A 23,166-nucleotide genomic window follows, 5' to 3' on the forward strand; every position below is an offset into this window, starting at 1 on the left:
ACTCCTCTTCATCCACCCAGCCCCCCACCCTGTTGAAACCTCATTAAAAGACCTGCTGTTAATGAGCTAGAGGGATCATACAACTTCATTTTCATTAAGGGGGGGGGGGGGGGGGGGGGTAAGGCCCGGAGATGCTGGTGCTGAGGTTTTCATGCCCTTAAAATGGAGTCAGCAATTATCTCAACCCCTTGACACCGACCCAGCTCAATAACCAAACTGGCCCTCCTCAAAGAGAGACCCGCGTCCCGTCGCAGCGCGCTGCACCCAGCTTACAAACTGCATGAGGACTGACACCAACGCAAAAATACACTCACACAGACACAAAATAAAATTTACATTGTCTCTAGACAAAGCCAGCAACATCACAAGGATGTAAACAAGGAGTGAGGGTCCCTAATCCAAACACTCACATTAAAAATTAATAACTCAGCGCTGACTGTGGTCCTCAGAGAAATGACCCACTCTGCCTAAGACAACATCCTGGTGAGAAAAGATACTCCGAAATAGTTTCAAACGCTGTGTTCTGGGTACAGAGGGAGGGGGGGGGGAGAGGTGGTGGGGGAGGGTTGAGAAAAGCAACCCCAAGCAGAAAAGACAATACAAAATATTTCACCTCAAATCTTTATTGAGGCTCCTCTTGAGAAGATGAATTACAAAATGGTGTCAAGTTTACAAAGACAGCAGAGCTTAACAAAAGCCGCGGCTCAGCAGACAGGAGACGTTGCTCGGGAAAGTGGAGGCTGCTCGTATTAATAATAACAATAATAAGCATAGCAACAGCAAGTATGTCAACTTATGTACAACACCTTATCCCTGAACAGTTACACTGCACTCGTTCACAATCACTCATCACACAGTTTCCCTAGTAGATCACACAAAGTCCTCACAGTAGTCACAAAAATCTTGGCAGCACTATACTTGACAACTTTGACCTGTAGAGTTGTTAAATTCGCAGGTTTCACCCAATGGTTCAGCAGTTACACGATTCCCAACATGCAGCATCCATAAATTAGGAATCATTCAAAACACAGGCAACTAAAAAAACAGTTTCAAATGGCTGCAAAACATGCACGAGCTTCAAGCCGTCCGGCACTGTACAAATGTAAACAACGAAAGAGAAATTACCATCACAATATGCACAAATAGAGAAAATCATACACACCCGTTTCACATGAAGGTAAAATTGCAAGAGGAAAAGGTCGGATGGGGTATGCATAGAAACAAAGAACAAAAAAACAACAACAAAAATACACCAGTAGCTAGATTTTAGATTCTCCTTATTCAGATTTATAAAATTTTGAAAACAGAAAATCATCTTTACACACCGTCAAAGAGTCAGGAGCACAACCTTGCCAGGCTCCTGGAGCCCTGTAAACATTACATAAGTGACAAGTGTTGTGACATCTAAGCGCCTTTAAAAAGAGGAGCCTGACAAACTGCAGGCGGACAGTGTTTGGATTATTTTCACCCTTGTGGCTCTTCAAACATTTCTAGTCTTTAAAAGGTATTCTCAAAAGAAAACCAGCAACAGCAAGAAAACACAACATGACCTTTCTCCGTCTACTGATGCTGAATATACATTAACATCGTTCTATGGCTAATAGAATCCCTTTACTATATTGTCTGAGAATTGACACCTGTCCAGTCGCTCGCCAGAGATATAAATCACTTGTACTTTGCATCCTGCACTGCAACATGGTGATTGGTTTCCTGTGTCTGCGTGGACTGTGGCGGTTCACTTCCTGTTCACGAGCTCTGGTAATCTCCCTGCTGAATGTCATGGCCTCGTTTTTTCTCTCTGTGGTCTAAAGAACTGTAGGCACTTAAGTCTCCACCAGCAGCTTCGCACACATTGGTGAACAACGTGGTGTCTGTGTTCCTCGGCGCCGGCAGAGACGAAGCTGCTGCTGCTGCTGCATTTCTTTAAACTAGATTCCAGTTTTACTTGACGGTCTGTTCAATAATGGTACCTCTTCTTTTTACTTGTATGGGCCACCTCAATCCTATACATACAAAACATATTTAATGTCAGTAAGCGAACGAGATCGGCTCTCACGGCGCAGAAGTCAAAGCTTTCGCCTCCGCCTTGCTCTCAAGTGGGAGATCGGCCACCATGGCGGCGCCGTTCTCCGCGTACTCTACTTGCCCCTCCTCCACCTCCAGGCCTCTCGCGAGACCCCGCTGAATTTTCCTCTCAATTTCCACCTGATCCAAACTGGCTTCATTCTCCTCCTCCTCCTCCTCTTCCTCCATTTTCACCACCACCACTTCTTCTTCAGCTTTGATGGCAGCCAAAGTGTCGGCGGCGCTGGCCTGTGCGTACGCCCCCACGCTGGCGTGGCTCAGCCCGTGGACTTTCTTCAGGTGCTTTTCCAGAGTGGCGTAAACCGTGAAGGGCACCGAGCACAGCTGGCACAAAAAGGACGCCTTGGCTCCCCGCGCGCCGTGGGTCTTCATGTGGCGCGTCAGCTTTGAGCTCTGAGCGCAGGCGTAGTTGCAGAGGCCGCAGCGGTACGGCCGCTCACCCGTGTGGCTGCGGCGGTGCACGGTCAGGTTGCTGCTGTTTCTGAACTGCTTGCCGCAGTACTCGCAGGCCTCGTCTTTTTTCTTCTTACCGGCCGAGCCGGCGGTAGTACCGATGGCGGGGTTGTTGTTGTTTCCCCCTCCGCCGCTGACGACTCCTCCCACGCTCCGCCGCTCGTTCTCTCTCTGCCACTCCTGCACGACCTCGCTGACTTTGGCCGAGCTCCACTCCGTCTCCCTCTCCGTGATCTCCCCTCTTTCGTTCTCCCACTCGGCGACGCCCCGCGCTCGCTCGCCCATCTCGGGCCGCTTGGGCGTGCAGTTGCCGCTGGCGATGCCGCTCTCCCCGCTGCCCCCGGTCTCTCCGCTCTCCAGCGAGCCTTCGGAGGGGCTGGCGCAGGGGGAGGTGTGCCGAGGCTCCCCTCGCACCTCCGCATCCTCTTCCCCACCTCTCTGGCACTGGTACAGCCTCAGCAGCTCCCTGTCCGCGGGTCGCACCTGCGAGGTGAGCAGCATCAGGCCTGACGCTATGGACGGTTGTTTGGGCGCGGCCAGGTCGAGCTCGGCGGGACCCTGGGGCCTCGTCTCTGCGCCGCCCGCTGCCTTTCCCATGGCGATACCGGCGCCCTGCATTTGAAACCTGCCTCTCATCCCGTGCCTCCCTGCATCCTCCTCCATGACGACCATATCCACCGACTCGTAGCCGACGCCTCCGCCTGCGGCGTCCCTGTGATGGCTCCTTATGTGCCGGGCCAGCTGGCCACTCTGGGCGAAGGCCTGCCCGCACACTCCGCAGTGATAGGGCCGGTTGCAGGAGTGAGTCCGGCGGTGGGTGGACAGGGCATGCTGGGACAGAAAGTTATGGTCACAAAGCTCGCAGGAAAAGTCAGACTTGAGGGCGCCGGTTTGAGGGAAGGGAGACGCCGCCGGTGGAGAAAAGGACGGAGAAAGCATCAGGCCTCCGGGGGAGCTGCCGGCGTTGTCGTTATTCCCCTCAGCGAGCTCCCTGAGCCGCACGGAAAAGTTCAGGGCCTGCATGTTGCCGGAGGCGGAGGAGGAGGTGTGCGTCTGACGGGAGCGTCCGAGGCGCAGCGTGGAGGGCTGGAAGGCAGAAGCGAGGGCTTGGCTCAGGTGACACGGGTCGAGTGTGGCCGTAGCGGGCTTGTGCGCTTTGAGTCCTCCCTCTCTTCTTTTTCTTCTCCTTCCTCCTCTCATGTCCGTGTCTTCTTCCCCCTCCTCCTGGTAGATGCTGAAGGAGTGGATGTGCTGAGCGTGCTGTAAGAGCGCCCATGCAGAAGGAAACAAGCCTTCACACTGCTGGCAGGTGAAGTAAGAAGGTTCCTCGGTTCCTGGAAAACAAAAAAGACCAACGTTAGTGTTTTTAGTCAGTCTTTTATTTTGAAGGGTTTTGACTTTTACTACATGGGAACCAATCTAGGGATTAAACATTAAAAAAAATCTGTGTAAAAGAATAAATCTAAACAAGGACTTAAAAGAACATAAGTATCAGCCAACGAGGACACACATACCAGAAGAAAAGTACAGATGGATGGAAATGATTTGGAGATGAAGAGGAGGGTAAGGTCAGGTCATGAAGAAGTAATGTCAAAATAAGGAAAAAGTGGGACTCAGGTTGGAGAAATGGGGCTTCAGATGCAGAACGACAAAAGGAGATGGAGTCGTGTTGCAAAGTACATCTGGAGATATTTTTATATGCGGATAGCTTTGTCTCCTAACCGAGAGCCACTCTCCAATTAAGCTGCAAATTGCTAATTAGCAGAACGTAGAAAATGAACGCTTTATGCAAATCAGGCACTGACTCAGCCTGCTTGACAAATGAGGCCTTTCTGCATAAATCAAAATTGGAGAGAAGATCCCCAAATTGAAGGGGAAAACAGTTCCTTTTTTTCTTGTTGGAGAGGTTCAAAGCAGACTCTGGTATAAGCCTCTTTCATGTTTCCTCAAGTCAAATCCTTCTGTATTTTACTGGAGGGGGGAGGAGAGTGAAGATGAAAAAGAGAACTGTTTCTCCCCCCCCCCCATCTCCCGCCCTCCCTCTGTCTGGAGACGAGAGGAGCTGTGGTGTTCATGTCCTTTAACCTAGCCTGAGGAGAAACCCAGGCGAAGTTGAGATACTTCTTTTAAAAATAGGGTGAAGAGTGAGTGCAGAGAGAGAGAGAGAGAAAGGGGGGGGGAGGTAGGTAGGTAGGTCAGGGCTCAGGAGATAAAAAGAAAATGAGATAAAAAGATTATAATGTCGTATGCGGGGGCCAAGAGACACCACGAAAATATGTCACCCCTCTGGATTGTACTTGAGACCCATCCTCCAACCCCGGCTCTCCTCACCCCCTCTACCCCCCAAAACCCTCCAAATCTTCCCCTGGAGGGGAAGGGGGAGCGGTGGGTGCGGGTGGGGGGGGGGGGGGGGGGGGGGGCTTTTGTCTTGGGGTCCTGGAGTGAAACACAATACCCAGCCGGTTTCTCTTTCCTTCCCTCTCTCCTCCTTTTTATTTTTTGTAAGGATTCCCATTTGGCCCGGGGTAGCACTTGAATATTAAGCAGAAGCAATAACTACTAATTAAAAATGCAGATTGGCTGGGAGCACTAACGAGCAGCAGGCAGAATCTCTTCTCCCTCGGGAGGCAGAGGGAGGAGAAGAGAGAGGCGGAGGAAGGGGGGGTGTGGAGGGGGGGGGGGTGAGAAATTGAAAGAGGGCAAAGCGAAAGTGTGTTGAAGATGTGGGGGGAATGAGGAGGGGGGGGATGTTGGAGATGAGGGGGGAAAAAAACAAACAAGGAGAATAAATAAAAAGGAATGAGACAGATGCACGCGGCTCTTCGGTAATCCGTCCCACTCTCTTTTCGTCTCGGCCCTCGCCGCGTCTCTCTTGAATGCAGAAAATAGATGGAGGACCTTCCTGTTGGGGGATAACTGTCGGTTCACTTTGTCATCTCAGAAGCTTCAGATGCTCAGATCCCTCCCATGAGAAAAAGACATCCTATTTCTTACGAGGCTGCAGGACGTCCAAATGAACCTGTCCCTTTGTAACTCAAACTCCGTGTCACAAAACCGATTATCGTGGGAGACAAAACACTAAAAACTGGGCAATTACCAACTCCATACCAGCTACATCTGCGTATAAAACTTTAATCCAAACTTATCCACTTTTTCATTATTTACAAGTCGCCATGCTCTTTCCCCTCCTCGTGTGTTGTATAATCCTGCGGGCACCAAATGACCAAACATGTGCATTCTCAAACTGTAAGCCAGAGACAGAGCGAGATGAAAAACAGACTGAAATAGAAAACCGAAGAGATTGTGGACAGACGGAAATGGTGCGTACACCAGTCCCCCTGAGCGTTACACAAAGGAAGGAACTGCTAACGTGTGTGCACACGACAGAGAAGGTTTCAAAATGTACAAAGCGGCATCGATACCTACTTTGAGTGTGCAACAAGGCGCTCCGTCAGTCTGCAATAACTTACAACATCCTGCTGCACACTCGCCCTTCTTCACCTCAAATACAGCACGACCTTCAGACGCATCTGACCGAACGCAATAACTCCCTTCCATCCCAAAACACCATGATTGTCACTGCTCTGGAATCTTTTACCAAAAATGACTATATACTGACAATTCAAGAACTGCTGATTGACTGACCATCAGGGTGTCTGCGCTCTTCTTCCCTTAACAACAGAAAGGAGAAGAGGGACGGCTGAAGACGCCAAAAAATGTGACAACAAGAGGAAGGAAAAAAGAGAAAGCGATGCACAAGATGAAGTAAAAGGACGAGGAAATTCCCGGGAGCTCAGGTGGCTCGGCCCCGGGGCAGAACAGAGGGAGATGGAAGAGAAGCTGCACATGATGCAACGTCCTCCATTACGGTGTCATGACAGCAAGGAGAGCTACTGGGAACCGCCTCACATTTACTCCTCTGACCATTTCCTACGGAGATGCCCGACTGCAACCAACAAACCCCTTTCCACGAGAAGCAGGCTGGCCTTTACACAAAAAAAAACCGGGGAAAGCGCGGGAACAGGCTCCTGCGCTGGCGCTAGGAGGACAGGAGGACGGGAGGATGGGGAGGAGGACTCTGTTGTCCAGGACGCAGTGGAGGACAGAGATGCAGAAACATGTTTACCTGGCCATTCCACCTCAGAGACTGACAGTCAGGGAGATGAAAAGGAGCTCAGGTGCTCACTGTCGAGCCCTCGGGGACCCTCGGTGCCCTCCGAACGCTCCCGACGCCTATCCTTTCCACACAATTAGCCTGTGCGTCACTAACTCACGCACGTCTGCTAATGGCAACGGCTAGCTAATGAGCTGGACTCGGGGAGGGAGGCGAGTTGGGGGGAGTGTAGGGGGGGGCTGAGGGAAACAGTTGTTAAATGAAGAGGAAGGCGGTTGAAAAGAAGAAAGAAAAAAAAAATTAAACAAAACAAAAAACAGAGTCACTAATTAGCAACCTGGCTTGCATTTATTTTTATTCTTCAAGCGCTCACCTGCTCCGCCGTGCTCCGCCTTCGCGCCGGGCTCCTCCCCCCAGGCTCCTCCTCCTCTCCTCAGCTCGATGAAGGCCGGTCCAAGCTCGCCATTGTCGGTGTGCTGCTGGGCCCGGTTGGCCGGCGAGGGGGGCGTGGCATTGGCGTTTGAGGCTTGGTCCTGGGAACGGCAGGCGCCCTGCTTGTGCTGGATGAACGCCAGGATGTGGGCGAGGGGGAAGGCCCGGCTGCACTGGCCGCAGGTCAAGAGGTCACGACCCTCACCGGGAGCGTGGACCTGTGGAGCAGGCGGAGGCCGGTCGTCGGGGCAAGTGGCGACATTCGCCGGGCCGGTGTCATCTGACAGAAAGGGGACAGGCAGCAGAGGGGAGACAAATTAAACCACTGGTTCCGCTGTGTTTACGGTTTACGTTTAACAGGAAGTGATTAACAAAAGAGGGACACACGAGCACGTCACGTCATTGAAAATAGAAATAAAGGAGAATTTAACAAAGGGATATAAATCAATTAATTAATTAAGTCTCTTTCTTTTCAAGAAAAGACTCAAAAGGTTCCAGGTTACAAATCTGAATAATATTTGATTCTCTTGGTCTCGTGGGACAGTAAAGTGAGTTGCCCTGTTGGTCAAACAAACAAACAAACAAAACTAAGTCAAGAAAAGAAAATCCCATTTCATCCAGTATTTTTGGGCAGCGTCTATGAAACGGGTCCACAGCAGAGTGGTTTCTCTCGAGGATTGTAACGATCAGCCAGAGAGAGTTATCACTTTTACACACATCACTTTCTTTATTGGTATACAGAAGAAAATCAAACTTTAACATTAACATCCCAATTTGTATCCCAAAAAAAGGCTGAACATAGAGCCAACGCCAACATGTTCTGACCCACACATCCAACCTACAAGAGTCTCAGTTAGTTTAGATTTCTTCCTTTCTGTTTTTGACCAAGTTCTTACGAGTGAACGAACCAAAGTGGCAAAAGTGCTGTTAGACCTCAATGGAACAACTCAGCAGGCGTGGTGATCGAAAGTGCACGTTTCAGTTGTGAGCTCTAAAAACAACGAGGCCAATCTGCTCCGCCAATACTGACCACTTCCTTTAACCAACCGAAGACAGATCCGCTGTGAATGAGGCCGCTGCGCGAGGAGCCCAACTGTCCTTCTGAGCCTCGGATTACTGGCACATCCCAATTCAATAACAAGTGAAGTTTATGATAATAAAAAAAATCAAGTCAAAAAAAAAGAAATTAGAAGCAAAGTGTTCACTTGTGTACGCTACCGATCATCAATACGAGCAACCCGGAGTTTCTCAACAGGAAGTTGATTGCAATAAAACCGAAGGTGTTTGAGATAAGAACAGCCCTCGTGGGTGCTCACAAGTATGCTCAGGACGGCTCTTCTCATTCCACAACCGGTCAAACTGTATGTGGTTAGCAGGGAAAACACTGCAGACAGGTGCAGGCAGTGGACACAACGTCAAGCAAACCCAGAGGCTGAGTAAACTTTGGATATCTGTTAAGAAAAGGCTTCCAGCTCAGGCCAGGCTGGAGGAGGAGGAGGAGGAGGAGGAAGAGGAGGGGTCAGTATTGCACAACGCGGTCACGGGCACACCTTGATGCCTCCACCGGATCACCTGCCCCGGCTACCGCGCAGGACAGGTACAGACAGTACAGTCTGGAGTTAGATCTCGCCAGTCGTTACTCAAAAATGTCACCTTTCCGGTTTCAGGGCTGCGCTGTTTGTGCAGACTTGCAAGGCGCGGTCTCTCGACGCTCCAACGCACGCGCACGCATGCACTAACGCGTGCAAACACGCACAAACACACACACGCACGCAGAGACGGAGTTGAGTCAGGACCTGTGGTCACACCAGACACGCACCACTGGTCTCTCGTAGAGAACTGCAAAGAAAAAACCCCCAAACGGTGTTCAAGTTTCTCTCTTATTTCCCTCCACACATCACAGGTTCCTTTGTGAGCTGCACTTTTTGTCTTCATGTTTAAATAGTCTGAATGGGATCAAATGCGAAGTCTGAATGGGATCCATTACGTGTTTTTATTAAAAAGGAGATTATTTGATTGTCCAAATAATTAAACAAGAAGAAGATGGGGGCAGTACTTTAAAAACGGACGAGCCAGAGGCAGAAACTTGATCATGGTCTAAAATGAGGACATTAATCATCGTGTTCGGACCTGTAGCCTCTGAAAACAGCCTGACAATAAAACCGGTCCTTCCTCTACGAGCACAATACACGCAAAACACGTAGCCTTTAAATGTATATATTCTAAATGTACTCAAATATACCTACACTGGCACAAAAGTCGGTGTATACATAAATATAACTAGTTCGTGTGATCTCCAGATGATTTTGCGTGTAAAATAAAATAACGTGAATATAATTTGATAACCGCGGCGGCCGCGCGTCCCGCGAGCCACGCGCGGAGACACAAAACTCGAATTTGATGACATAAATTCAATTCTAAATATCATTTTTCAAAGAAAAGCCCCAAAACACACCGGCCTCTCGCATCGTGCCGACCACGCGCCGCCGCCGCTAACCTTGGATTGCACTCAGGTGCTGCGGTCTGCTTCCAAGTTTGCGCCTGGACATCGCGTCGAGCACCTTCTTCTCGGTCCCAAACAACGACGGCGAGGACAGAAAAACAACCCTCTTATTTTAAAAACAAAACAAACAAACAAATAAAAAAAAAGAAATCCGTCTCGTTGCGATAAGTTGCGGGGAGACGCGGGTGGCGGACGCAACGTGATGGGAGCGACTGTCCGCTGCCTGGACGCGCAGCGAGCTGTGGAGGCAGCGTTCAAGTTCACGCACCCCCCCCCCTCCGCACAACCCCCCCGTAGCGACGCGGAGGGCAAAAGGGGGCATGGGCGACTGCAGGCACCGCCCGCTCCTACGACCCTGACCCCGCCCACCTCGGGCAACACGCTCCGCAAACGAGCTCGCCTGTCACTTCAGAGCTTTTTCCCGGTTTGCAGTTGTTTTTTTTCTTCTCTCCTCCACCTCAAGAGGCGTTTGCTGTCTGTTCGTAACAACTCTGTCATCAGGTAGAAGTCCACGTGTTTCTCCTCAGCGCACAAGTACCTGGATGGTTTCATACAGGTGTCCGGAGAGCGCGTCAGAGGGCCGCTGCGTTCTCCTGTTGACCAGCTGTGACTTCTTTAAAAAGACACAGAAATACGGCAAATAGTTGTTTTTTTTTAAACGGCGAGAAAAGCCCCAGAAGCGACAGATTTGAGACCCGATAGAAGCTGCAGCGAGGAACTTCCCGCTGAGAACTGTCGCCATCTACTGATGCACATTAACAGGAAGTGGAGTAACTTCAGCGGGAAAATTCTGGTGTTACATTTTGTACATTTATTAAAAGGCACACAGACCAAATGTAACAAAACATCAGGTTTAAATATTTAGGTACAACCTGTACGAGACAGATGGGGGGGAAAAAATGGAAACTGAGCAAATCATTTCAAATTCTGCTTTATTTTTTATCTGTATTTGGACATTCGACATTATTGAAAAGAAAAGTATATTTGCTGCTGATAACTGGCTGGCAGAGCAGAGTATAAAAACAGGGAGAGATGGATTGAATTCATACATTAACTTAATTTCTTTAATAAAGAAGTTTTAAATTGCAGTGTATAAATATCCTGTACATCAGCTCATGAAAACTGTTTAAAACGGTCTTTGAGTGTTGAGAACCTTGGAAGAGGCAGACATGGGGTGAAAAAAAAAGAATTAAAAAAAATAAATGATATTGCTTAGTATTATGTACTTTGAAATAGAGAAGAGCCGGCCAGGCAGGAAAAGAAAAAAAAACATGCAGAAGAAGAAAAAAAACAAACTCATTTAATAAACCTCAAGTCTCTTTATAAGATGAAGAACCAATTGGCTGTGAAATTGGTGAAACTAAACGGCCTCGCAGTCTGAAAGGAATACTCCGTCAACAACACATACCAGAGGACATATTATTCAGGTAAAGACTTGTGCCACATTCACTTCATATTGTTACACGCTGCTTGTTTAACAGCATGTGTGCCAATGACAAGGTTTTGTAATGACGTGGGGTTTTTTTTTGTTTTTTTATAAGATGCATCAATGTTTTCCAGGGATCAGTGTCGGTAGTGTGGACTCCGAGACCGGGACCGGGAACGAGACCGGGAACGAGACCGGGAACGAGACCTCCTGAAAAGAAATGTACACAATGATCAGTACGAAGGGGAGAGCAGTAAGAAAATACCACGAGAAGTTAGTTCAACAGTTGCTCATTGAATACAAATGCACACATTACTGACGTAAACCACCCTTCAGCAGCATTATTCTACACCAACATCTTTAGAAGTTTATGTATGTTTGTTTGGTTTTTAATGTGAATTAAAAAAAAGTATGGCCTCTCATGACATTAAAGATTGTTTGATTTGTGGGACAAATAATATAATTTAGTCTAAACATAAAGGGGATACATCATGAAAATGACTTTGGGTCCCACAAACAAATAAGAACCCGTTTAAACATTGTTTTTTGTGGGCTGCCTGGATGTGATTCAACAAGCCATTCACTCTCCTTTCCTCTTTTCACATGCGGACTCATTAGAATAAACCACCCACATTTCTGGATCTGCCGTTGCATAGCTGAACCATATTCTGCTTGCAAGCTAATCAGAGCAGACTAGGAGATTCTGCTGTAGAGCTTAAAGACCCATGTGCCCACACACACAACATGAGACAAACATGTTCTAGTAGGGACCCAAAATACAAGCATAAACATGAAAATAGGCACGATACGTCCCCTTAATATAAAAAGTTTGAGATATTTTCTTTGGTATTAACATTTTACTGGACTATTATGCTCCTTGCTCTCATGCCACAAGACTTGAAAATACTGATTCTGTAGTTGAGTGAAGAAGTGCGGTTGTGTGCGCGCATTAATGTGAAACGACTCCCGTAATTCCTTCGGCTTCAGTGGAGCCACGTCGATTCTTGTGGCTTCTCACATACCTTCTGTGTGAGCTGTGCTCTCGGCCTGCAGGGACAGAGGACACAGACACGCCATCAAACAATAGTAGGGAACGGCAGTCAGAGCACACATACAGCAAACCAAACATATTTGGGCTCGTGGTCAGACAACAAACGGCACTAAACTAAATCATTATTATATTAGTTCCACATGGCATCTTGAGATCAGAAATCTGAAGCATTACCATATTTGGAAGGGGAGGGGGAAGGCGAGTGGCTCTGTCGCCCGTACTGCCTCTCCCATTCATCCCTCTCCTTCTCCCGTCTCTCGCGCTCCCTAAACGCAGAGCCGCTGGGTCAGACCGTTGCAACACACAAATACCACACAGTCCGCGCACACAGTACGCACACTTACTTCATGCGTATCTTGCGTGCCATGGCTCGCAGCTCTCCCTCCCTCTCCTAGAAGATAAAAAAAAAGAGAAGTCAGCAATGAGGGGGGATGCAGGAGGACTTCCGCCTGAAAATAACGTACATACATGGAAAGAAAACGCACCTGTCGCTTGTTTTCCTGCTGCTGGATCTTCACCTGAGCAGCTCTTTTATCCGCCTTGGCTGCAAATTTGGGGCAAAAAAAAAAGGAAAATTCAGCTTTAATGTTGACGCATTTTCACAGGTTTGTTAACTTGTGCAATGACGCATGCAGCTTGTTCACTTTTTACTCACACTGCTTGTTGAGTGCCTTCTGCATTTTTAGCTTGAGCCGCTCCTGAGGGGTCATCTTGGGCTGCAAGTGACAAATGTGTTAGCACATGACTTCAGAGCCAGTGTGTGTGTGTGTGTATAATTAAGATAATCAAAGGCTTATTGTCATACAATTCTGATACGCATCTTAATATATAGTTACATTTGTAGTAGTAGTTAACAAGTACAGCTACAGGCCGACTGTGTGTGTGAGTGTGTGATAAACCGTCGCTGTAGCTCAGTGGGATAATTCAGAAGCTAGACAGGATCTATTCACATACATTTAAAGTATGAACTACCGTCAGCGAGCTAAAAGGGGAGGACAGCAGAAGGAAGAGAATGTCCAAAAGGGAAACAAGTACAGGTTTGGTGAGTTCGGAAAGTTCAGAAAGAGCCAGTGGCGTTTTGTTACTGACACACCCATCGCTGGGCCGTTTGCACCTGGCCAGGCAAGAAAAACTGCAGGTCAAAACGCTGCAGAGAAGAAGATTGTCTGTTGAAGAATATGCAACGCGTTTCTTCTCAGTGAGAATATGCAGCTCGTTCACTACTGCAAACGGTCAAGAAGGTTTCAATTCATTAAAGGGGTTAATTTAGTCTTAAAGCGACGGTCCGGCTCTTTGGGAAATGCCCACATTTCCTTTCGCGTGGACAGCTCGATGCAGCGGTCTGCACATGGAGCTGCCACGAGTAGCCGGTTCGCTTTAGTAAGACTGGGAACAGAAGCTCGGTCAGTTACATGTTATTTGTTCTAGATAAAGTCTGGCACACAACCGCTCCGTGAGTTTTTTCATTTTTCCTCTTCAGTTAGTATGGATTACACAAACAAGATAACATATTTAATAAAGAGATGGTGCGATTATTTTGTTACCCCTTGAACACAGCCAGGCTGTTTCTAGTCTGCACTGATCTACGCTAATTTTCTGCCCCCCCGTGGTGCTGGATTTAGGCCACAGACACGAGAAACAGGAGACAAGTTTTACAAAATGTCCAACTATTTCAGTTTTAGTAGGAGCGGGCTCTGCTGCTTGTTAAAACAAGCCCAAAAACGGCTGTCCACAGCACGCCCATCTTGTTTTCCATCAGAGCTTAATCAACCCTCTTGGCCAATACTGAGTCACAAGTTGTAACAAGACACATGGTCAGTACTAAAAAGAAGAAATCCGTCTCCCTCTTAGGGCCATCGATGTGTGACGCACCGACCTGTATGTGAGACGACAGACAGACACACACAGGAACGCACAACACACACTCAAAGCAAGACAATGCAGACAGACAGCTGAAATGTTCACTCCACACAAAGATGGAGGCGTTTTTTCAGTGTGTCATTCTTCTCAGCCAAACACTTGAGGAGGTGAAGAATACGGTCAAGGAAATAGCAAAATAGAAGACGGGCTTTGATTGCAGTGCATGCCCACTTTGTGGATGAGGCGGGTTGGGAGAAGGGTGTGTGTGTGTGTGTGTGTGTGTGTGGGGGGGGCATTTTATTTTCTGTGGGCAACAACGGCTTCTACATCCCAGTCTGCTGGACAACCATGTCAGCCTGTCAGGGATGAGGGAGGCGTAGGCTTTAGCAAGAAACCCAGCTAGATCAAATTCTTACTGACTTTGGCAGCTCCCGTCTCTTTACCACCCGGAGTATCAGGCCTGGAGACACAGAGAGAGAGAGAGAGAGAGAGAGAGAGAGAGAGAGAGAGAGAGAGAGAACCATTAGCCGGGCTGATGGAGACATTATGGTTTCTTTCATCTTCCGCGTTTGAGCACATTTGGTAATTAGAAAAAAAAAAGAAAAAAAATTGCCAATGGATGAATGAAATTTATGAGAAAATAAATGCTCTATTTCCTGAATAGCAATTAGAATAGAATTAGATTTAACACATCATTTTGTATTATTAGACAAAGTACCGTTATAAAATAAGGAGATTTAAAGTGCTTTAAACGGTTGTATTGCTGTTTTTTGGATGACTAACAGGCAACCCTTCCCCCACGTTCCCCATCGACAGGCGCTCGGCACTCCTGGGTTGAAGCTCTTCAGGCTGCGAGGTGACGCGTCAGCGAGCCTTTGAACAGCGAGCTCCGAACCAACGGCAGCGTGCCTCTGATCCAGGGCGTTTGTCGAAAAGCTCCAAAAGTTATCGGCTAGAATAAAAACTGGGCTCAAATTGTGTAGTGTGAACTACAGCAGCCGTCTCAGAGGGCCTTTTCAGCGTACGTGTGTGTATATGTGTGTGGGAGGGCGGGGGGGGGTAATCTCAGCCTCCACGGAGATAGCAAAGGAGAAAAGCTGTGTGCCTGTAAATTATACGTAATCATAGCGACAAAGTCGTTTTCCGTTCGCTCTACTTCGACTCTGATGTAAACGCTGACAGTGGAAGGGAAAACACAGATTTTCCTAAATTGCATCCACATTTTCCCAAAGATCAACGGCCTCATCGTGGATGTCTGTTCACTGCAGTGACCTTCTTACTTTCTTAGCTTGTCACGGACGGTGTTGGTCGAAGGCAGGGCTCCACTTGGAGGGGAGGGACTTTGGTTGAGGCGGCTAGGGGACTGAGACGGACTGCGGCTGCCGCTGTCTCCTCTCCGGTGGCCTCCGCTGCTCCGGCCCCCTCGCCTCAAACTGCCCCCCTGCCGCGAGCTGGAACGGGACCTGACAGGAAACAGAAGGAGAGGGAACGCGTCACTGCTGTGTGTGTGTGTGTGTGTGTGTGTGTGGCGAAACAATAAGCAAAGTCCTGTCGGGAGACACCAGGGAGCCTCACCTCGTCCGTCTTCGCGCCGAGTATCGTCGCCTGTCTCGGTCTCTGTCCCTCTCTCGCTCCCTCTCTCGCTCTCTATCTCGATCTCTATCTCTATCTCGGTCCCTGTCGGCGGACCTCGACCGCGTCCGGTCTCGTCTCTTCCAGGAAGCAGCCCCTCCGTTGCCTCCTCTGCTCCGGGAGTGAGATGTGGAACGCCGTCTCGACCGGGATCGGGTCCGGGATCGGCGGCCGTCCCTCCCCCCGCGGCCCCGGCGGGTACGCCGCGATCGGGAGGAAGAGCGAGAGGTGGACTGGGATGAGGAGCTGGAGGAGGAGGAGGAAGGGGAGCGGCTGGAGGAGGACCTTCGTCTCCTGGACAAACAGAGACACACAGTTTTAGTGACAACACAAGCCCAGAACCTAGCCTGTCTTCTTAATCTTACTGTCCCATGCTGGACTTTAATATCAGAATCTCGTATACGATACAGTCTACTTGCGTTGCCATAATCTGACATGCACAGTCAAACTAGTCCAACCTTCACATGCAGAATTGGTCAATTTTAAACTTTCTGTATAAATATTTTACTTCCGAAGCTCTTATCCACCTCACCTTTGACAAAAATCTGCCTCAACAGCTGTGGTCAATTCAACAGACAAAAATTAAACTGTACGAGGACAATAGCTAATGGAAGGAAGACGGAAAGTTACCGACCGGGAGCCCCTGCTATGACCTGCAGGGTGTTGCAAGTTGGAGGAGACGTGTCCAGAGTGAGGAGCGCTCGTTTGTGTTGTTGCTGCTGCTGCTGCTGCTGCTACGGAGGCGGCGGCTGTGGCGGCTGCTGCGGCCGCTGCTGCAGCTGCTACTGCTTCATCGTCGCTGCCTCCATAGCTGGTGATGAAGGTGATCTTCTCGGGACCAGGAGAACGAGAGCGTGAGCGAGACTCGGAGCTCGACTCCATCTCTGGCCTGAAAGAGAAATCAGGAAATACATTTGTTATATAAATACAGATACAGAAATAAGGAAAGTGTCAGCAAATAAAGGACAAAATATTAGCTCACCGTTTATAGGGATCGTAAGTTGGGCTGTCTCTCCTTGCATAGCTAAAAAGGAGAATGATGTTATGAGTCAGATCATGTTTCATTAATAGAATAACCAAATTTAATGTTAACGGACAACCTCACGTTTACCTTGGTGGGCTGATCTGTCTACCCTTCAGTCTCTTCTCTCTAAACTCTCTCCTTTGTCTGCGAGAACGCCGGCCCTAAAATGATCAAATGTGTCACTAATGGTCATTTACGCATCACACAATGTTTCTCGTGGATGTCGTCTTACCGAGTACATGGCCTTCTCTGCCTCCAGCGCTTTGGCGTGTTTGATGGCCTCCACCTCCTCCTTGTCTTTCCTCAACATCCTGATGAACACGTTACGTTAACAGTGTTACAACAACAACAAATTATTAGGATTGACATTTTTAACTGCTCAGTGAAAATAAACACATAAAAAGTCAACAACCATTCAGTTGATTTGGGGAGAAATATTCACATGGAAAGCTCGTCCGTGAGCACATTCAATGTGTCTGTGCAGCAGTGAACAAACTGCCTGAGCATGCGACACCACACACAGAAATCCCTGAAGTTTAATGTTGTGAGGCTTATCAGCGTTGAGGCTACAGGGATAATACGGTAGAATCGTTTTTCTATTTTCTGGGATTTGTTAAAGACGATATTATCAAAAGATATCAATCGTGTAAGTTGTTGCTACAGCTTATCTAAAGTTCTAACAATACTTACAAAACCTTTTTAACAAGAGTTTATTCACCACTGACTGACTCGCTCAGAAAAGTATTACAGCGAAAGAATGTCAATCATAACGCATTACAGCCTTTGCTCTGCGGTTAACCTTTGAGACACGACAATAAAATCCCGGATATGTTACCTGACAAAGTCTCCTTCTGCCATTCCGTACGGGGTTGCCATTTTGTTCACGTCCAACACCTGTTCTTCGTTCAACTCATCAACGTCCACCTCCACATCTGCACGCAGACAAAAAAGTCCTCACACTTTACATGTCGAAGACAGAGACAATCCTCAGTTCACTGCATGCAACTAGATTTGTATAATAGAGGGAAAAACAGCAAATTGATGGAAGAAGAATTTATAGATATATTACAAACTGACAGACTATGATTATTTCCTCTAAACAGTATCCAGCAGCAGCTTGCTTAGGCTAAAGCTGACAATGATAACAGGGCTTGGGATTAAGTAGATGATATTCTGGTTAAACTAGATTGAAATGTTGAATAAAAAACAATGTCTAATAAAACAACTATGACTTTTACGAAGCTATAATTAACCAGATGTTTAGGCAACTCAACCTAACTAATTAAATAAAGCAACAGATAATAAAAGCTCACAAGGACTAAGACTAAAACTAACATTTCTGAATAAACTGGTTAATCTCGGCAGAATTCGCTTTACTCACCAATATCTGGGATGCCTTCATCCTCCTCGGATTCGCTCTCTGAATTTTCTTCATCTTTGTCGGACTCGGGGTCTGGCTCCGTCACCGTGCTGTCTTCGTAGGTGTAACCAATGGAGGCCTTCTTTTCAGCCAGTCTGCACCACCAGAACAAACATTTAGAAACGCACCGCAAACCTACAGACTCTAGTAAGCATTGATTTAATTGCTCAGTGGGGAGGAAAAGGAATTGTGATAACACAACAATGACATACCTTTTCTTTTCGTCCTCATTTGGTTTCTGCAAGCCACCGTAAAGCTCATCCAGGTAGATCTGGTACAAACACTGCTCCTCAGAGACTGCGGGACAGCAGGGAGTTTAAGAGCACAACAACTGAAAAATACACCCACTGAGGGCAGATTAATAGACTATTACAGGCACATTAAGAACACATGTGTTAAGCTACAACATGAAACTTTTCAGCTTTGTGAAACTCACTGTTGGCAAAGTCATTCTGCACAAGGCCTCTGTATCGCTCATAATTGGACTTTCTCTCCTCCATTTCCTGCTCTGGGGTTCTGTATGGGACAAAGAGCACAAGGCTGTTTATTATTTGACCAAATTTTAAGGAGCCTTTTTGGTTTGAATTTGATCAATAACAAACGACAAAAAGCAGTGTTTTGATCAACATTGGTGGTGAAATGTACCAATGTAATAGTAGAGGGATGATGGTAGAAAATGCATCCAATAATTGTCTCAGCCTTATGATGCAATGAGAAATGTAAATTAATTTAAAAAATACCTTCCTCTAGGCATTTAAACGTAACTACAAGAAAAGGAGAATAGTTGTTGCATATTAGCCAAAGTTAATTTATATTTAACTATAGAGCAAGGAATCTGTCTGTGTCCTTCACATTTGATCTCGGGGACAGTTTATCCGATGTACCTCAAATTTGCTGCTAGGAAAAGCCAAGAATATACAGTGTCCAAGTTGGTACAATTTGGGAATGCAACACATTCAATATGGATAAATGTTGCATAAACAAGCTGAAGCACTATCAAATGACTACTTGTTATCATCCCATGTGTTCTCCTTTGATCAAGAGCCCCACATGTTATCATGTAGAATCATCTGAAGTATGACTAAATGTTTAGACCACGCCGCCTGAATCACAAGGCAGCAAATGAAACATCAGAACCTCTTCACAGTGGACAGATTGTGAATTGAGTGCAACATGAGGGAAGTTTAGAACTTACGATGTGCTGAGCAGGGGAGGAGTGTAGGTGGGGATGTAGTCCAGATGTGCCCGTACATCAAACCTATCAATCATGTTGTTGGCATCTCCCTGCCAGGGCATCCTTGTGACAAAACCAGAGGAGGAGGAATAATGTAAAGATCTCACAAGCACCGAGCACTTAGGGCAAGTTACAAGAAGACAGTTCACCAGCCAGACGTTTGGTAGTTAGTCTAGTTTTCAGTTTGTTTAGTTCCTAAATGAAACTCATAGTTTTTAGCTCAGGTAGGCTAATCTGCAGTTGTTGCTTAATTAACTTGTGTGCCTCTAAACATTGATTTTATCCCATACTTAATCTGACTTAATTGACACTAATTACCACAACCAGTTGAAGAAATTAAAAGTTTATTTAAAATCTACTTATATAAATGATACAAAGACAAATGTTAACATGTAACATGACATAAGTGTTTAATGTTTTGGACTTAAGGCCCTGCTCTTCTTGGAGCCCTTAATGGAATGGTCCACGGGTGGGGGGGTGCTCACATGTTGATGGGGCTCTCTGCAGCCAGCGCCACGGCAGGATCCAGATGGATCTTGTAGGCTCGGCCATGAACCTGGAGAAACTGAGCTGGATCTTTTTTCTGTCAAGACAAAATGAGAGGCAATCTGAAGACCATAACATGACATCTTGTTACTAAGTAGATAAACTAGCTAACCAAATTGGGAAAGATGTTATACTGACAACACTCCTTTATGTTATTCTCTGTTGCACCCATAAGGAAAATATTGGCTTGTGTATCTAGTGCTTTACAAAGGAGGGGAAAAAAAACACTAGTAGAAATAGAGAGCTCGCAGGAGGTGGAGGAGTCTCAGCCAACGCATCGTCCTAATGAAAGCTTAAACCGGCGCCTCAGCACCATCAGAACAAGTAACGGGAGTTGTGGTGTAGACTTTTAAAGTTGCATCATTCAGCCAACAGATGCCTCTCATGGTCAATTCAGAGCAGGGACGACTTGGTCTGTGAGCTCTACTTCCTTTCTTTATAAAGACCACTAACAACACTCGATATTTAGAGGATCAAGGCAGAGAGGATCTCCTGCCACAGAGCTCCACTGAAGCAGCATATTCAAATGTCTTTGGATTTGTCGCTCAGATCTATTAGTGATAAAAGTCTCTTACGATCTTCTCGTAGTACTCCCGCCGTCGCTCTCCTCGGCGTTTGTAATCTACCATCATGCCGCGGAGCTTGCGCTCATGTTTGCGGGCCTCTTGCCACATGACGGCGCCGCTGGGGGTGGGGGCGCGGCGTGGCACGGCTGCTGTGGAAGTGGAAGAGAGAGAAGAAACACGAGAGAGAGAGAGAGAGAGAGAGAGAGCATATAAGGACATGAGGCAACGCAGGTCAAATATGGATGTAGAGGAGGCGTAGAGGACAAAGAGGTACAAAAATATATCTTAAAATACATATTTGACTGAGACAAGCTGCACACACAGAACTCAGAATGCTGCACATAGCTTCTGGTAGCCACACCATTTCTTACTAAAATAATAAACCCCAATTGATACATAAAAAGTAATGACACAAACCCTGAGAACATTATTTTAGTGTAGTCAAGTGTAACTCAATATTCTAAAGTACAGTATTCTAAAGGGCAGGCAATATATCAAACTAATTCTTCAGACGGATTACTATTGATCATTTCTCTATTTGACTGATGTTATTAATACTGTGGGTCATTAAAGAGGTTTAATCCAAACAAATTAACACAAATCATTAGCTTGTGTATATTGAAAATTTACTGATATCAAAAGGAGACCCGTAAGGCATTTACAGTAAGTGAATTGCTATCTTAATTTTTTCTTTGCATACTAATAATTTCCACATGGCCCTGGCTATTGACAATATTTGTCGTGGAAATGGGAAGTGACGTTTAAGGGAACAAAAACAAGTTATAACTGATAGTTACTGCCATTTTTTTTACTACATTATGACTCAATCTCAAATTAAAGTTCACGACCAGTGGTTGTGACTGTACATGAACTATAGCTACAGTATTCAATCAAGAGGCACAGCTAAGCTGTTTTAGTCTGTTAAAGGTCTCCGCGTTATTAGTGATTGTTTGGTAACGTTAGATCAATATTTCAGAAGCAGCTAAACCGCCTGCAGCCGAAGTGCTAACAGCAAACTAACGTGGTCTACCGCCTATCTTAATCTAACTTTAGATACACAACACCACCGTCCATGCATTATTAACTTCATTTAAAATCGATTATTTATGCATCCTTCGTGTAGGATTTCACATGCCAAACCGCAATGAGCGAGGAGTTAAAAAGCGTTCACGTACGAGCGGGCCTTTGCCGTCAGCGTAACGCTGTTAGCATCACAGCTAGCCTAGCATGGCTTTAGTTTAGCTAGTTTTCAAAGGCGTCAGCAGCAACGTGTCTATCACAGACGCTTTAACGCCAACAATGCAAGGAATACAGATGCGCCACATGTTCGGCTTAATGATAAAATGCACGTCGTACCGGTTTTAATGAGCACCAACACACACACTTGGGTTGTTTTCAGTCTGCCGAGAGCGACGATAGCGGAGTGTCACACACCTCCTCCTACTTCTTCTTCTTCTTTATCCTGCTTCCTCCTACTTCTTCTTCTTCTTCTTCTGAAGACGTTTAATGACAATAACCAACTGAAAGGCCCATTACCGCCACCTGTTGGACTGGCACCATTAGTCTAGCAGGACCAAAATAAAATCCTAACTAAATGAATTGTGTTATTCCTGTTATTTTACAATTAATTCATTTGGGATACTTTGTATTCTCCTTGATGTCTCTGTTAGCCAGTCCCCTTGTTTTCATTTCATTTAACCCTGATATTAACTTCTTCCGTTCCTCGTTGTACACATTGCAGTCTATCAGTATATTGGTTGGACTATTTCCAGTTCACTCTAGTGCATACCTGATACATTACAATGTTTTCATATTCTATCAAGTGTTTCATTTCAGCCTGGCGGCCCTATTCTCAATAGGTAAATTACTTGTGCTTCTCTTGGGCTCTTGCTCTCCATGCCAATGTGTTTTTGATTATTGGGATGTTTTAGAGACTGTCAATTCTTTAATTTCCTTCCACCCCTAAAACATAACATGGTATACCAAAACGGGGCAATCTGCATGATGGGTGTTTCTACTTTTGATACATTTTTAATGATAATAGGATATTTTGAGTGTGAATGGAGGATTTTGCTTGCAACAGACTTTTTGTAATGTGGTATGGGTCGGTACTTTCACTTTAGTAAAATATTCAGATACCCTGATTTGTCATAACAGGTCCATACCACAATCTTCCACATTGTAAATTTACTTTTATTCAAAGTAGCCGGTCAGTTCGAAGAGTTGATACATGTTTTTTTGTACTGTTAACCCTTGCTAGTGCTCACAATTTTAAGGATATATGAGAACCTTTTAATTCCTCATGCCTTCCTCATGTGTTATCAAAAAGTAATATCAGTAACACTTGATATACTATTTGAAAAATGCCAGCGGCTTGAACGTTTGTGTTCATGCTGTGACCACAAGATGTCCCTGTAAGACAGTAGAAATGCCCATAACTCTGAAGCCGTCCTCACTTTTGAGATTACTTTAGTGTAATGAATGATAAAATAAGAACAAACAGTATTTATTTGTGAAAAAATATCAAATAGGCAATCCAGAATCAACATGAATAATTCTGCAACTACAAAGAAGCATGTGATGCAAACAGTCTGTTTCATAATGATCAATGGGCCCCTAATAAATGCTGGAATTATGATCCCAAAGTCAATCATTGCTAAACCGCAGATTACATTGTTTTTGTACTATTACCCACTGGCTGTCAGGGGAGTCGCAGACACACACCAGAAAGATTCTGTTTAAAAGAGGAGTTGACAAACTAGTGTCAGCTGCATCGCTGGGGATATAAAAAGGTATTTAGATGGAACATCTTTACTTTTT

The 23,166-nt window shown here is 46.2% G+C and overlaps 2 protein-coding genes across 3 annotated transcripts; both read right to left on the reverse strand.

The window, feature by feature from the left end:
* Positions 1 to 607: 607 nt before the first annotated feature.
* On the reverse strand, positions 608 to 10,017 carry znf296 (zinc finger protein 296). The gene is made up of 3 exons (XM_040159878.2): positions 9,582 to 10,017; positions 7,026 to 7,364; positions 608 to 3,872 (listed from the first exon to the last, which is right to left on the reverse strand). The coding sequence occupies exons 1-3, from the start codon at positions 9,631 to 9,633 to the stop codon at positions 2,053 to 2,055; spliced, it is 2,211 nt and encodes a 736-aa protein (XP_040015812.2). The 5' UTR covers positions 9,634 to 10,017; the 3' UTR covers positions 608 to 2,052.
* A 485-nt stretch (positions 10,018 to 10,502) lies between these two features.
* clasrp (CLK4-associating serine/arginine rich protein) lies at positions 10,503 to 21,866 on the reverse strand. Of its 2 annotated transcripts, none has more exons than XR_005709876.2 (21): positions 21,703 to 21,841; positions 20,356 to 20,495; positions 19,720 to 19,817; positions 19,196 to 19,297; positions 18,437 to 18,516; positions 18,213 to 18,297; positions 17,962 to 18,095; positions 17,416 to 17,512; positions 16,813 to 16,891; positions 16,668 to 16,741; positions 16,539 to 16,580; positions 16,191 to 16,445; positions 15,500 to 15,850; positions 15,205 to 15,387; positions 14,341 to 14,384; positions 12,720 to 12,780; positions 12,550 to 12,608; positions 12,409 to 12,455; positions 12,239 to 12,330; positions 12,036 to 12,060; positions 10,503 to 11,223 (listed from the first exon to the last, which is right to left on the reverse strand). XR_005709876.2 is itself a non-coding variant. In XM_040160006.2 (21 exons), the coding sequence occupies exons 2-21, from the start codon at positions 20,452 to 20,454 to the stop codon at positions 11,151 to 11,153; spliced, it is 2,076 nt and encodes a 691-aa protein (XP_040015940.2). In that variant the 5' UTR covers positions 20,455 to 20,495; positions 21,703 to 21,866; the 3' UTR covers positions 10,503 to 11,150. The 2 variants fall into 2 exon arrangements, 1 of the variants encoding a protein (XP_040015940.2); XM_040160006.2 differs by having other exon boundaries at positions 14,345 to 14,384; positions 21,703 to 21,866.
* Positions 21,867 to 23,166: the final 1,300 nt, after the last annotated feature.

The sequence above is a fragment of the Gasterosteus aculeatus genome, chromosome 1 (assembly GCF_964276395.1).
Source record: "Gasterosteus aculeatus chromosome 1, fGasAcu3.hap1.1, whole genome shotgun sequence".
In the NCBI taxonomy this organism is placed as follows: Eukaryota; Metazoa; Chordata; class Actinopteri; order Perciformes; family Gasterosteidae; genus Gasterosteus; species Gasterosteus aculeatus.

What these genes read in the sequence shown, in the direction of transcription:
- znf296 (XM_040159878.2), bottom strand. Translation starts at nt 9,633, where the DNA reads ATGTCCAGGCGCAAACTTGGAAGCAGACCGCAGCACCTGAGTGCAATC. An exon ending in GCACCTGAGTGCAATCCAAG is followed by an intron (nt 7,365 to 9,581) that starts GTTAGCGGCGGC and finishes CCTTTCTGTCAG; the next exon opens with ATGACACCGGCCCGGCGAAT. An exon ending in GGCGGAGCACGGCGGAGCAG is followed by an intron (nt 3,873 to 7,025) that starts GTGAGCGCTTGA and finishes TTTGTTTTCCAG; the next exon opens with GAACCGAGGAACCTTCTTAC.
- clasrp (XM_040160006.2), bottom strand. Translation starts at nt 20,454, where the DNA reads ATGTGGCAAGAGGCCCGCAAACATGAGCGCAAGCTCCGCGGCATGATG. An exon ending in AGACAGATCAGCCCACCAAG is followed by an intron (nt 16,581 to 16,667) that starts GTAAACGTGAGG and finishes TCTCCTTTTTAG; the next exon opens with CTATGCAAGGAGAGACAGCC. An exon ending in GAGCACAGCTCACACAGAAG is followed by an intron (nt 11,224 to 12,035) that starts GTATGTGAGAAG and finishes ATTTCTTTTCAG; the next exon opens with GAGGTCTCGTTCCCGGTCTC.